Source organism: Neodiprion lecontei, chromosome 1 (genome assembly GCF_021901455.1).
Source record: "Neodiprion lecontei isolate iyNeoLeco1 chromosome 1, iyNeoLeco1.1, whole genome shotgun sequence".
In the NCBI taxonomy this organism is placed as follows: Eukaryota; Metazoa; Arthropoda; class Insecta; order Hymenoptera; family Diprionidae; genus Neodiprion; species Neodiprion lecontei.
In genome coordinates, this window is record NC_060260.1 from 5,150,749 (window position 1) to 5,166,107 (window position 15,359).

General features: G+C 38.1%; 1 protein-coding gene across 1 annotated transcript in view; it reads right to left on the minus strand.

Annotated features, from left to right (window-relative positions):
- Positions 1-15,359, minus strand: part of LOC107224303 (sestrin-3) — a 126,699-nt gene that overhangs the window by 105,201 nt on the left and 6,139 nt on the right. Inside the window, exons 2-3 of the mRNA XM_046745515.1 lie at positions 2,661-5,075; positions 1,092-2,157 (exon numbers count right to left, since the gene is read on the minus strand). Coding sequence (XP_046601471.1) covers positions 1,092-2,157; positions 2,661-2,890 — 1,296 coding nt within the window. The 5' untranslated portion in view covers positions 2,891-5,075. The remainder of the gene's footprint in view (positions 1-1,091; positions 2,158-2,660; positions 5,076-15,359) is intronic.

Consider the following 15,359-nt stretch of genomic DNA (forward strand, 5'->3'; position numbering starts at 1 on the left):
TTATTAACAAAAAAAAAAAGAGGGTCAACGAAGTTTGTCATTTATGGAAGTAAACGAATTATAGGGATTACAGACGTTCGTTGATACCAAACGCCCGCGTTTGAGCCGAACTGGAATCACGTTTTCTGTGCTTCTCCGTTATTCATCTCATAAACGTATATAACAGATGTTTCGATCACCTGGGTATGTATTTTAGATCTATTATTATACCGCGGTATATTATTAAATGCACGATAATGACAGTAACTGAGTACGAAATCCCGTGCGTCATAGGTTCAAACGAATGAATTTTGTTTTTCTGTACGAATATATTTGTACTCCCACTTGTAAATCGACTCTAAGAACATTGACCACACCGAACAGCCACTGGGTTTATAACGTCTGATGTGCGATCGTCGAGCTCGAGTCTGGATCTTGACGTCAAAGGTATTACAACCCTTTCTTAGACAAGTAAAAACTTGATGCACGCTACTGTGCGTTGGATGTTTGCTATTTTGCAATAAGACGGTGTGAATAAAGAGATTTTAGGGTACGAACTCCGCGATTCGGAAAGCTTGAAAACCGATAGAGATGAAAATGCGAAAGTCGAAGCTGGTGTTGTTTATTTTTTCATCTTCTAAAAATAAATCACTATCTTGCAATTTCATTATACCTACCTAGTAGATATAAACATACCGAATACTCTAATAAGTCAAGTTTTCAAAATACGCGTATGATTGTACTTTGCTTCACACCGATTGATTTTATACCGAAATGTTGAAAAATATCCCAGATTGTAGCAGAAGAACCGCATGTAGCCACGATGACAATTGGATGAAGCGAAATAAAAGAACTCCCAGATTATTCCCGACTAAAATTGTGACTAATGGTACCAATTGAAGTATTAAATAAACGAATCTCCGAATCGATCGGTATTAAAAAAACTGCTCATTAACTGTCACAGAAACGAGATTTGAAAAAACAATATCGTTGCCATAAGATTTCCCGACTCGACGGTTTTTCCCTTTGAAAAGAAAAGGAATAAACAAAAAAGCCCCAGCGACGAAAATATGAAAAAAGATAAAAAAAAAAAAACCAAGCGCAAGACTCACCTTGACCATCTCGAGTATCTCGGCACACTTGGTGCGGACATTTTGAAACGGACAATTGACGCTGAGCCTCAGAATGACGGGTAAGTGAAGAGTGACGAGGCTGAGATACTTGTTGGGCTGAGCGAGTAGTTTCGGACCATCGAGAGCGTTCCCGAGGTTGAGCATCCTGCCGACGTCGCCGGGCGTGACCTCGGGCTGTTGGGGTAAAGCGCCGGGTCCGTTCTTCGACGAGACGTCGTCGTCCTGGGACAAGGGTCTTTTTATCTGTCCGGCGCTGACCTTTCGTTCGATGCTCTTCCTCAGGCTGCCGGAGGACTCGCGTCGGTCCTCGGATCCCCGTCTGCCTTCGAAACCGTCGAGGGTATTGAATACTACGCCACCGGCCTCCGGAGCGCCGGTCTTGACGGGATCGTCGTCGAAGAAAACCTCGTCGGCGGTTCCGTAGAACTGGGCGTTTTTGCGGTAGGAGGAGGCCTGGCGAACGTTCGAGTTCTCGTTCCCACCCTCGAACTCTATCCCGGCGACGAAGTTGTCGTTCTTGGATACGAAGTTGCCGCTGAGGAGGTCGAAGTGCCCGCTGGGATAGCCCGATGAGGCTGGCGGTGTGCGTCCGAATCCCGTCAGACTCTCGTTGTCGAATCTAGGACTCTTCCCGTACACCTTGCCCGCGCCAACGTCGACGTCGTCCTGGTCGACCTTCTGCTTGGCGCCCTTGATCTTGATGGGTTTCACGCCGTGGTGATGGTGCGGCGAGGGTTCCGAATCCCCCTGATGCACCTGCTGATGATGGTGGTGATGATCCCCGGTGTTGTTTCCTTGAAGAATATCGAAGGACGTCAGACCGTCGCCCGGATCGTAGTTCGTATCCTTTTGCAGGTATATACCGTTGTCCGTCACGCTTTGGGGGAAAAATTCTTCCGTCCGAAAATCGTCGCGGATTATATTGTACCGCAACGACGGATCGATGAGCTGCCGCATCGGTATCGATGCCGTTGAAACTTCATCGGACTTTGAATTACTTCCGTTCACGCTATTCGACTGCAACTGCAACGTCTCGTACAACGATCTGCGAAGGTGCAAATGACGTGTGAAAAATTAGATCGGAATGCGCATGTTTTTTGTTTAAAAAAAAAAATAAATAAATGAATAAATAAAAAAACAAGGAGGAAAGAAAAATACAGCAATCGGTGCGGTAAAACGAAATTGGCGCATGCGCAAGGCTGGAATTCTCTATTTTACACACTTGGCGCGATAATTTCATTTTACGCACGGACTTTACGCATCGTCGGTTACTTGGGAATTGCTACATCAGGCCTGCGACTCTCGACCTCTTGATCGTCCTTGATCTATATCCGTTGAATCGCTATATTATTACATTTCTTAGCTTCTACGGTTGGTTAAAAAAATTAAATAAAATAGCGTATGATCCGACGGTCTTTTCGCCTCGCTTACGTTCGATATTCGTCTTCGAATTGCAAGCTTACGCTCGGCCCAAGAATACCGATTTTCCATCCTCGTTGGACGATATTAAATATACTACTCCGACATAAGTAAATGTGAAAAACTAACGTGTTATCCTCGTATCGGAAAATGGCAGTCCTCGCGTCGCCCTCGACGACGTCGGGACTCCCGACGCCTCCCAGCCATCCCTCGACGGTTGTCCGAGCAGCTGCAAGTGCGATATTTCTCGCAGCTTCGTCCCTGGCGCATAGCGGGGCTAAAAATCTGCTTACAAGTTCGACCTCCCCGTTTTTCGACGCTGCTTCCAACGAAGACGAGCTACTCTGATCCTTGTACATTTTGCGGGAGTGTGCGTCTGTGTGTGTGGGTATATTTTCTTCTTTGTTTTCTTATTGTTGTTTTTTTTTTTTTTTTTCTTTTTTCCCTTTCTCTTTCGTTTTGAATACTGAGTTATCGTTGATTTCCGGCGTTTCAATGATATATGATTTGTGATATCGTAAGGTTATCGATCGTATCTTTATTCGTCGATTAAATTTTTCATTTAAGTTTAATACATATATATATATATATGTGTTATATAATATATATATATATATATAATATATCACACACGGTAAATAGTCTTGCTAATTGTTTCACAAAGGCTTTTGAGATCGATTTTTAATTCGGCAATTCACGATGTATGTTAATATCATTATTTGATTGTTACTTTGTATATATTATTGTTACTGTTGTCGTTTTTTTAAAATTATTATATATCGATTTATTTCAATATATTATACGAACTCCACTCTTCCGCAACAAGCTGCCACCTCTACAGGAGCTACGCAAATTTATACGAATTGTTACTGTTAACTGTTATATCAAATGAGTAATATTGTTCATATATATGGGTGTATATATATATATATATATATATATATATATATACGACGTAAATCAAGAGAAAAGTCTACTTTTTTGCGTACAATGCTCCGACAGAATCACAAACCGTACACGCAGGCGCTCGCATATATCACACAGCCACACACATGTATATACGTATGTAAATGTATGTATTTAAAAAATTTAAATTATAACAAGAATTAGTACACAGATTATTATATATCACTAACACGTTAACATAATTTGTATTTAAGGTTAAAAAATTTTCTTTATTCGTGTATATGAATTTTTATTCACAGGGCAATACGTTGACTTTCATTAGTTTCGTTCTTTACTACGGTTTTTTTTTTTTTTTTTTTTTTTTTTATCGTAACTTCAATTTTTACACCCCTCCGATACAAAAATGATGATTTGGTACCACTATGTATAATACGAATTGGTCTCGGTTACTAATTACGTCTGAAGTGAATTTTTTATTATCTGTTATTAGTTGAATTTCTAATTATCTAATTATATTATATATTATGTTTGTTTTGTTGCTACGATTTTTATTGTAGGTTTGTTTGCTTGTTTTTTTTTTTAAATATTTATATATTTCTTTATATCTGTAATATATATGTATATGTTTGGGTGTTACAGATCAGAGATATAATTTTAGAATATCGATGTTACAGATTTCGCGTAGATTCGCGAGTGCGAGAGTAGGAATTAAAAAAACGAGAATTGAAAATCTCTAAATACTAAACGGTATCCGTAATACACACCGAAATGGAAAATACTATAGAGAGTGGAAAACAACGGCAATTGAAATATCCTAATAAATTAAAACTCATCAATTTCAACAAATATTTAAAAATATCATATATCAATCAACTATCGATTTATCGTCTTTCTTCGTTATCATTACTCGTTTTATATCGTCTCTTCGCTATTTATATGTGTACATATATATATATATATGTATATATATTTTTTTTTTTATTTATCGTATTTCTTCCCAAAAGACTAGGCCCTGATCAGTCTTGACAGGCTTTGCACAAACACAACGATTTAAACAATAAATTAAATAAAATTGCTATTCATACGAATATCCGTATATACTTATATACATATATATATATGTATATGTGTATATATATATATATATCCGCTGTAGATATTTGTTTTCCTTGTACACATGTATTTGCTTCGAACAATTATCTCTTCAATAATACGATCTTTTATATATATAAATATAATACATGTCAAATACTACAGATTTATACTCTCTTTGCGTTTACGTTTACGTTTTTTTTTTCTTCTTTTTATTTTGTCACTGTGTCGTTATTTATTTATTTATTTATTTGTTTAACCAATCATCAACTCATTCGTTATTTTCTTCCTTTTTGCAGTATCGTCCCAACGCTTTCAGCTCGTTTACTTTTTTATTTGTACGTTGTACATCAATACACCCCGCACGCTTTTCGCCACTTGTTTGTTATTCAAGAATATGTGTGTATACATATGTATACATATTGTTGTTAATATACTGTTGTTGTTGTTGTTGTTGTTGTTATTATTATACGTACAACGTTACATGTTGTATCCGGATTATTTATACCGTTATCATATTACGTGGAGTATAGAAACGGTTGATATCTGAAACAGATAATACAAAGAGAACGATTAGCATACAGTCGACGATGTAAAAGTCAAGACGAAAGTGCGTATGATCGATGTTAATAAGCTTGACAAAATAAAGAGAGAGAAAAAATTTTTTTAAATAAAAACAAAAAAAACATCTCATTCGAAAAGAGACGTTTGCAAGTTTTTTTCTCTTCTCTTTTCGGGAATGACGATAAATCACGTCGCGTATTTGAACACACCGTGCGTATCATTGCGTGGGTACGTATAACGCGTAAACGACGATTGTTGAAGCAAGTTGAAACGAAATAGGTATAAGATAACCGATACTCGATACTCGATAGGCGCGTGCATTCGAGTGAAATCTGCGACATTGCGTCAACGCGCCCACCTATGCACGTACGATATATTATAATTGCACGAGGGTATGAGGGTGCCTGGGGGGTTGGCGGGGCACCCTCGGAATCGATCCTCCTCGCCGTCCTCGGCCTAGGCCAAGGTGATCAAGGTTAAGGTTCACGGGGGGTGTTTCACGTCCCGCCACGGACACGTTTTCACGTCCGCACGTATCGCCGAGAGCCCGGGTAGGGGGTGGATGGTATGTTCGTCGGTATCGGGGGTCGCGCGATGCGCGCGCCAGAGATATTGCCAGGGGAAGAAGAGATAACGGCACCGACGTCACCGCGATCGAATCTAAACCTGCCCCCGGGACGGAGAGGAGAGGAGAGGAGAGGAGAGGAGAGGAGAGGAGAGGAGAGGAAGGTTTCGGTCGATAACAGACGGGACCCGCGTCCCCCCGCGGATTGTATTGTTATCCGCATACCTGTACGCACGTGGATGTGTAGATATCTATGCGTGTACGTACGCCCGTTATAACCTTGACGCCATTTTCATTTTCAGAATATGCATACGTGTGTATAGGTATGCATGCTTACACACACACGGTACAGCCCTGAGGAAAGGGTGGAAAGTCAGCTGGGTTTATCGATTTCTCTTGTACGTTATACCTATAATCAGGACCATATATATATATGCATATATATATATATATATATGTGTGTGTGTGTGTGTGCGCGCATTCGATGTACGTGTTTATAAGGTTATCATCTGCCGAGCTTGGTGTCGAGGGTTGCAGGAGATATAACCGAAACTGCCAATATTCAGCAACCCCGCCGTTTTATAAATATAACCCAACAGTCAATATTCCAATATGGATTTTCAATTTTACAAGCATTTTACGGTACAGGTGTGTGTTTTTAAAACACGCACGCGCGCGTAGATACCTTATATATCAAACAGTTCGAACGAGAAATATTGGGGATGAGAAATCCTGCTTTGCAGAACAACACGCGTATGTGTTAAAATTAAAACCAAGTAAGATGCGGCGATTGGAGGGGGGATATCAAAAATTGATTCGATGCATCATTCGCGTATCGATGTTTAGGTAAACACTTCGTTCAATTTTCATTCTCGTGACGTTACGATCCGGTATTAGACAAATATGTTTATATTTTATATACATATATTGCCTTGGCATTGATAACAAAGAAGAAAACGTGTTGGGTCGGCTTGTGATAAGAACTTTTATAAGCCGTAAATCAATATCGCCTGTTAATTGATTCATATCCACACTCAATTGTTGTGTGTAAATATTGAATATAGGTATATACATTATATACATATTACAGTTGCAATCGATTTGTAAACGGCAAAACAACGCGTTTAACAATTTGTCTATACGTGTAGTATAAAATACCTATACAGACGATATGTCCAGAAATCTATGTATATTAGATACGTAAATTCCCATGACATTTTCTGTTATTTTACTTACTTTTTCTATCTTTCACGCAGGGCGATCAAATTCCGTGTGAAAAAGGTAAACCGAACGATCACGAAATGAAATGTACGTGCGCGTGCGACATTAAAGTTCAAATGCCCTTATCAGTCATACTTTACATCCGTCAATTTATCTCCTGCCGATCGATGAGAAAAGTGCTGCTTTATTCATGTAATACACATAAGCGAACGAATGACTTTGCAAGATAAATAAGGGTAGGTGTATTATGGCGAACGTTGATGCGCGAAAGTGGAGAACAAGAGTGATAAAAAGAAACACGTTAGGTACAAACAAATCTCATCCGGTAATTCGAATCGCCTCGAATTCACCTTCGGCAGAGATTCATTTTCTGCAGGCACATTCTCCTACGTCATCGATCCTTACATATATAGCTACATGTACTCGTACGTCACGTATAGGTCTCTCTGTACCATTATGTGTGCATAACGTATTTACAATAGCTGCTGCGGTATTGATTTCACTAAGCGATAGGCGCAAGGTGTATATACAGGTATACACCTCGATACAGGTGGACGACGAACGGACGGATTCGACTTCGGCTAAATATTGCCTGTCGGACATTTCGTGACATCCCGATCAAGATTCTACGTCGATGTCTCAGATTGGCTTTACAATATTTTTTTTATGAAAGTGCGTGACGAAAGACGCGATCGCAATTTTTTTTCAACAATTTTTCGACCCAGCGTACGTAAGGTATGATTTAAAAATTTGAAAAACAGAACCAGTTTCCGATAATGTTCATTCTTGCGTCCAAAATGCAATCCGATAATAAGGGTTTAAATTATCATTTCTTTTCTCTTATTTATCTATCGAAGTCACGAAATCTCCATCTTCTAATAGCTGTCAAAAATGTTTTAAGTATAAAATATTTTTCCCAATTTTTTCACATATTAAGAAGTGAGTTTCTTTCGTCAAATTTTTGAATCATAGTACTTCAGATACGCTGGGTCGAAATATTTCGAGTAAAAATATTATGATCGCGTTTCTCGTCGTGTAATTTCATACGAAAAATTATGAAGCCAATCTGAGACATCGACGTAGAATCTTGATCGAGGTGTCGTGGCATGCCCCCTGTACATAGACGGATAGATAGATAGATAGATAGATAAATATCACGTCTCTCGTGCAGCGCTGCATTTGCACGGATTGCAAGGATCTCCTAATTTGCATCCATGACGATTAATCATGTTCGAGTCATAGCCGCAATTGGCTCCGGATGTAGGTATAAGCTTAGAAAACCGATCGACGGAGAGAAGTGAATGCAACCCTTACATTATGCCTGATCTACAATGTAATCGTTTTTTTTTATTGTTTCTTTTCTTCCCTCAAGATCGAATTTCACATCGTAAGTACATCTTATCCTTGGGGAGGGACGCGTTACACATTCTACGGATACGGTGTATCTAACTAACGAGATTGCGCGGATATGAAGGAGAGACGAAGGATACGGGAAGTAGGATGTACCAGAGACACGATTTTAAAGCTCGTTACGCATGCACTGATTTATTATGCGTCGTGCGTGAAAATTTCCCCGCGGACGAGCTCGGTTATCGGTGATAATAATCCAAGATCGAAACCGGTAAGGATACGTCGGGATTGCGATCGAATATCCCTGGCAAAAATAATGACGTCCGAACCTGCGCTCACTCGCTAAGAGCTAGGGAAAATAATTTATTACAGCTTCTGAACGTAGAGTTGACCACTTTGTTCGCGTAAAACACCGGACCTCGGGATTGCAACGTTTCAAAAAATTTCACGCGATTTTATAGAATTTCATGAAATTTCAAAGGATTTCATCAAATTGCATAAGATTTCACTAGAACTCGGTTTTCGCTTGAAATTACACCGATGAAACAAATAAAAGCGCTTCGACTCTACCCGTATAAAAATTTTGTCGTATTAATGTTTTACCCAAGCTAGAAAAAATCCACCACCGTCACAACAAATTGAGACACTCTTTTATTCGACGAACCGCGAGTGATTCGTTCATTTAGATATAAAAATCGAATTCGTAAAAATATCGACGATGAAAGATCACGCGATAGTCGTAAAAACCGAACGACAATTATACGTGAGTACATGTTTCGTGACAACGTTCATTCGCAGACGTATAACGTTGCGGAGAATATAGAACGGAGTACGAGAAGTAGAACGCGTTACTGACCTTTCCGCCTCTATCGTCATTGGATTCTTAGAGGAGAAAAGAAAAAAAAGAAAGAAAAAAAAAGAAGTAAAAACAACTCAAAGGGTGTGACGATCTTATACGAGCATATCGCGTAATCACGCTGCGATGGTCGTTGAATACTGACACGCTAAAAGTACATTTGCGTACATAATATACAACCCAATGAATAATTATGGAAAAATTGTTAGAAGAAACCGACAAACACTTTTCTGCATTAGGTATTGATAAAGAAAGAGAAAAGGTGAAGACACACACGGAACTTCTTTACCCTGTAGGTTAACCTGTAACAAGATACATACATATATATATATACATATATATACATACATATATACGCATGCATGCATAAATTACGCACACACGCAGGCGTGAATCCACAAATTTATGGGTTACACCCGTGTTACGTTGACACGATACCGATTAAATCATTGCTGCGGCCGCGTTTATTCGTCTCAAGGCTCGAGATAACTATTTTGCATATGGGGCATTCCGAGTCAATGCGACTAGGGTCTGACCCTCGACCTCTTGGATTTGGTCCGCGATTTTTTATACTCTTTTACCAGATTTTTCCTACCCTCCACGGCGTCCCCGGAAGTCCTTAAATGATGATATTTTGACAATGACTGCGACATTTTTTTCTTTTTAAATAAAAATTAAAGAAAAAAAAAAACGGTAATTTTGTATCAAATTTAATATGCACATATATACATAGAAACATTAAGAAGGAAGTATACGAAGAAAGGAAAAAGCGTGGAAGAAATAAATTGCGACACCGGTAAAACGCGCGATAGCGAAAAGTTGCGTGAAACGTTTTTTCAGAATGACAAAATGATTTCCTTAACACTCGATGATACATCAATCAGACGATATCGGTGATCCGTGGAAAAAAAAAATATAAAAATCGTACAACGTGCGTGTAGGTATTCAACACGCGGCTGAATCACTACGATTTAAACGTACGGCCCGTCTAAAACGTTTTCACGTGTACGCGTCTGCGAGTACAGATATAAATCGTAAACAAAAAACAGCTGTGTATATATTTATTGATCGATGGTTGTGTGTACGTGTATGCGTGTGTGTATATATATATATATATATAATATGAATTGGCAAGGTATAATCCAGGTATAGATCATAAAAGATAGGTGAAAACGTCACAGGCGATCACTAAAATAAACCCATAGTCATCGTGACGAGTCCGCGTAGCCACGAAATGTGTTTGACGAGCAAAATAATATTCGATTTGTGTGCGGTAATACCCTGTTATGACAATTTGCCGGTTCGAGAAAAAGAGATGCGGAAAGAGAGGGGGGAGGGGGAGGTGGCAAAAGAGAAAAAAAAAAAAAAAAAAATTAAAAAAAATTGAACATAACAAGCGTTACGTAACGATGATTTAACGCGCGGAGGGATCGTACAGGTATTATACGGTATAGACGGCGAGGGGAAAAAAACGTACAAATTTCGTATAAACCACTAGGCGAATTCTCTTTTTCTTGCCTGTTGAACGTCGTTAATAAATTATACGGTCTGTAATCAGGCAAAATAAATTTTCTACGGACAGCTTCGAGCCTACATTTATTTATACATATGTATGTAATACAACAACAGGAGGAAACTAATTGGAAAACAATTAATCGGACTGTAAGTATAAAAAATATGGGGGAAGAAGGGAAAAAAATTATGTGGAATATAATTCAATTATTTCACACGCGTTTTCATTTCCTCCCGGCGATGTTTCGCGTGATTGTTATGATAATATCGGTGCCGTGTTTGATTGATTATGAATTGGATTAAAGAAAAATTTTCTGGAAATACATCAGCGGGACGTAATTCAGGCAGGTATACTAATCAGGCGGTGTACAATTATTTTCAACGCGTAGATTTGTAAATAACTGCGGCACATTCCGATGATCGATGAATTTCAAAATCTTCTGTTATCCTACGATATTATTCTATGCACGGCATCGAATGTATTGTTTTTTATTTTCCCAGTTCTATTGTCTATTTATTACGTAAACGAATACATGAGATATATATATACAGGGCGGAAAAAAAAGTAATAAAAAACATAGAACATAAGTATATATAACGTGTAATTTCTCGCGCGATCCTGGATAAGTTGGTATAAAAAACCGTGGCACGCACCACCGTAAAGTCAGGAGTTCGAATTGTGAGAGAATATCACACATTCGTAAGACGACGAATGTTAACGGCGTGAATAATTCGTCAAGATTTTTATTAACTCTGTAACGAAAGGGTGAAAAGAAGGGGAGGAGGTGAAGTAAAGGAAACGCGTCGTACCCTGCAGCTGATTGTGAGACGATCGTGATTCTAGATTGTCAGCGAGAAAAGTCATGATCCGCAGCCAAGCTACAGGTATTACATGCAGGAGAAGGAAACTGGGACAGACGTAATTTATATGGTATATCTACCTTATATATAATACTCATTGACACGTTGCTCCGCAGTGGCAACAGTCACTGAAACCCACTGCACAGGCATTACATATATTTTCATCTCAATTTTCCACCTCAATCAACTACAATTAATTCCAATTTTCCGTACCTTGATAAGAAATAATCGCAGTTTCGCATCCGAATTACTGCTGATGAAACAAAAAAAAAAATGCCAGAAGCATATAATTTAATACGATTGATTCACCAACCGCGGTTTTATCTTCCAAATGAATCATACTTTTTGTCAACGTTCAAGAATCGAAAGAAAAAAACATTTTGTACGAAGATTTGCAACTAGTGTAAAGTTTAGCGTTGCAGGCGTGAAAATCGCGTGTTTAACGAACAAGTTTATTTCCAATATCCGTTCTTGTTTGTTTTTTCTTTTCTTCAAAGTTTTTTTATTTTTTTATTTTGCAACGGTTACAGAATACGAAAAACTAACAAACCGTCGAAAGCGAAAAAAATATTCGCACAAGGAAAAAAAAAAAAAAATAATAAATAGAATAAATAAAGAATAAAATAAAAAACTCTGCAGGTTATTGTGCACAGGGAGAAATTTTTGCGAATGGTGCAAATAACCTGCGTTAACCTTCAGAGGGCCGGCATTTTTCCCTTGATATTCGATATTTTTTGGAGGTATGATTTATGTATGTGTGTATATATATGTATATAAATAAGCCAACACGTCTGGTGGAGTTTCCGAGTTTTCCGCTGACTCCTAAAAGAACAAGACCGGCGCTCTAAAGGTTAAAAGCCCGTTTATTACGGTATTTATATATATTTTCGCTCGACTGCAGAACTTCCGAAAGAATTTAGGCGCTTGTTATAGGAATAAAAGAACACCGTTTTGGATACGAGATATACGATATGTATACAATATTATACAGAGGATGCGATTTCCAGTTAACGAGATCGTTTCATTCTTACCGTTCGACGAAAAGTCCTTTTTCTGTAAATTGTACCGCAGGTCGTGATAACGGTGATCGCAATCGAGAGAAGCAGAAATGATCGATTTGGCCAGCTTCGATATATCTACTTGTAACTAAATTAATATACGGTTGTAAAATTTACCAACAAAATTCTATACGACTAGGAAATACGATGATTACGTAATGCATGTACAAGCAACAAGCAAAAAAGATCTGCAAAGACCTGCATTCCCAAAGTCCAATTTCACGATGACTCAAACTCGTTGAGTGTTTTTTTATTTCGCCTTATTACACTCTAATTCTGTATTATTTATCATTGTGCACGTATATATATATATATATGCGATAACTGCCGAGGTATTACGATGAATCACGTTATTGAATTACCAAGCAGCAGGACTCGACTCTATGAATGCCAAAAAGTAACCGTGCGAAACGTACATAGATCAATATTATTATCAAACGATCGTTGCAATCATCGTCGTATAATATTTCGACTGAAAGAAAATCGGAGGTTCGAAATCACAGTGATCGATCGAAATTTTGTAATCGTAGGGAGGACGTTTGCGTTGAGAAAATAACAACGAATCGAAATCATCAAGGTATAACAGAGAAATCGTTACATGTAATGTAAACGGCTTTACACTTTAAATTATGCGCAATGGTTGAAACCTTTTTAAAGTCTAACGCACGGTTATACCTACGATGTCCTAACAACGATTTACGTACTCGCGTACGGACGGATTTAGGGTATCGATACTCCGTAACGTGTGTGTAAAATTGCAGATGCATTGAATTGCAGATTAATTAAGAGATTCCGGTGGGAAAAAATAATAACGAATGTGCAGCACGCCTCAATCGTAGATCTATGCCTACGTACGTAGCGTGCGCGAACATTTTGGTAAACAAAATCGACAATTAGTGGTCGATGAACTCGGTTGTCGGAGAGACAGATAAGTACGAATGAACGAACGAACGAAGGAAGAAAGAAAGAAAGGCTGCGACGAAAGATTGTGAAAAGGTGAAAAGACCAGGGAGCAAAGACGGGAAAATAGGCAAACGCGAGTTAGGTACTCAGGTGTGTATAATACGTACTTACATCCTCGTTACATAAGTTTGTTGTAACTCGTGCAATGGCTAGATTTACACAGGTGGACGACCGCTTTCCCTCCACGATATTCATACACGCGTATAATACAACTTGTATGCGTATGGACGATACGTACGAAACGAATAACGTTCACGATTTTCCACCGTGGCATCCCCTAAAAAGTTTGTTTAGGTTGAAAGAAAGATTATGTGAAATGACGACGAGCGTTCTACGTTGTGTGAAAGATCGCGGTCGTTTCATTTGTCACTTGCTTTTTTTTTTGTGAAACAGTACGTTTTGGCAGTTAGATTATTATTTCTTTACCGACATTTACATTCAAGCCAAAAATCACGATCCGTAACACAACGATGTAGGATCCGGGAATCTTGTTCTCATAAATTAAAAGCTCACATTGAATCAGAAATATTTTATGAGATTGAATTAACAATGAAAAAGTGGTCGGATCCACTTCTCAAACATCAATTGGAGATTTAATATTACAAGCGTGAGTCTTCTCTGTGACGTAAATTGATAACATGCTTGATGTTCGAGGAATAAAAAGACGAATATTTTATTCACGATACTTGATAAATTTCCAAAATTTTACAACAATGAAAAATCAACTGAGCGCGATCTTCCGCGTAATCTAAAACACCTACTCCTAAACGGCAGGTGGAAAAAATTGGAAAAAATCACAAAATGTATATTTGCCGGACTAGAAATAGGAAACAAATCGGCGATAAATTCGTTGGGATCAAACCTTGTCCACGTTCATTTGGACTGCCCCGTAATGTGTATGTTTCAGGTATAATAAGGTGGACAAAAATTTCCCACGATTGATTCATGTTGAACATGATGCACGACTGTGTAATGTATACGGTTACTACGATATTACGTTTATACTGGTGTAGATAGGTGAAAAAAATATTCCGAAATAAAAGCACGTCAAGTTACGAAACTGTTCCAGAGAAGGAGAGAAAGATAATATACGGTTCGCATCGGCGTAAAACCATTATACATATCTATATCTATATCTATATCTATAATACAACTCGACGCATTGATTTACAGCCGTAATATGAGAGTGTGAGAGAGAGGGAGAGAGAGAGAGAGAGAGAGAAAGACATCACGTGTAGCGGGCCGACTGCAATTATATGAGCGGTGAAAAAACCAACAATAAGATTAGCCTATTTTTTTTTATTATTCTTCGCTTCTTCGATTCTTTTTATTTTTCTTTCACTTTTAATCCAAGAAACAACAAAAGATATAAAATATATATATATATATATATATATAAAAAAAAAAACTGTTGGAAATTATTTCAACAGCTTTGATAGTAAAGTTGGAGATTTTCCTACTCCGTGAGATGGTTTTGAAATTAAATTGAAAAAAAATGATACAATAATCTGAAATAAAAATGATACTGGAAATGCGGTCCAGCCATAGAAAATCCCGTCGACTGCGTACAGGAATTGACCATATTTTTGTAATTTCAAAAAAAAAAAAAAAAAAAAATTTAGGGGTACAGTTCAGGGTGATCTTTGTTTAGAACTTTTTCAAAATATTACCGAGAAGCTTCCGAAATTGAATCCGAATAAACAAATAAAACTAGCCGCAAAAGGATGACTGAGATAAAGATCCGCGTTTCAAAGGAGATTTTCATTAATTTATTTATTTGGAAGAAATCCGAGGGTGTAGGTAGGTACGGCCAAGTTAAAACAAAACCGTTTCCAGTACAGCTAGACGCGATGTTCGTTACAACGGATGTGACTTCATCA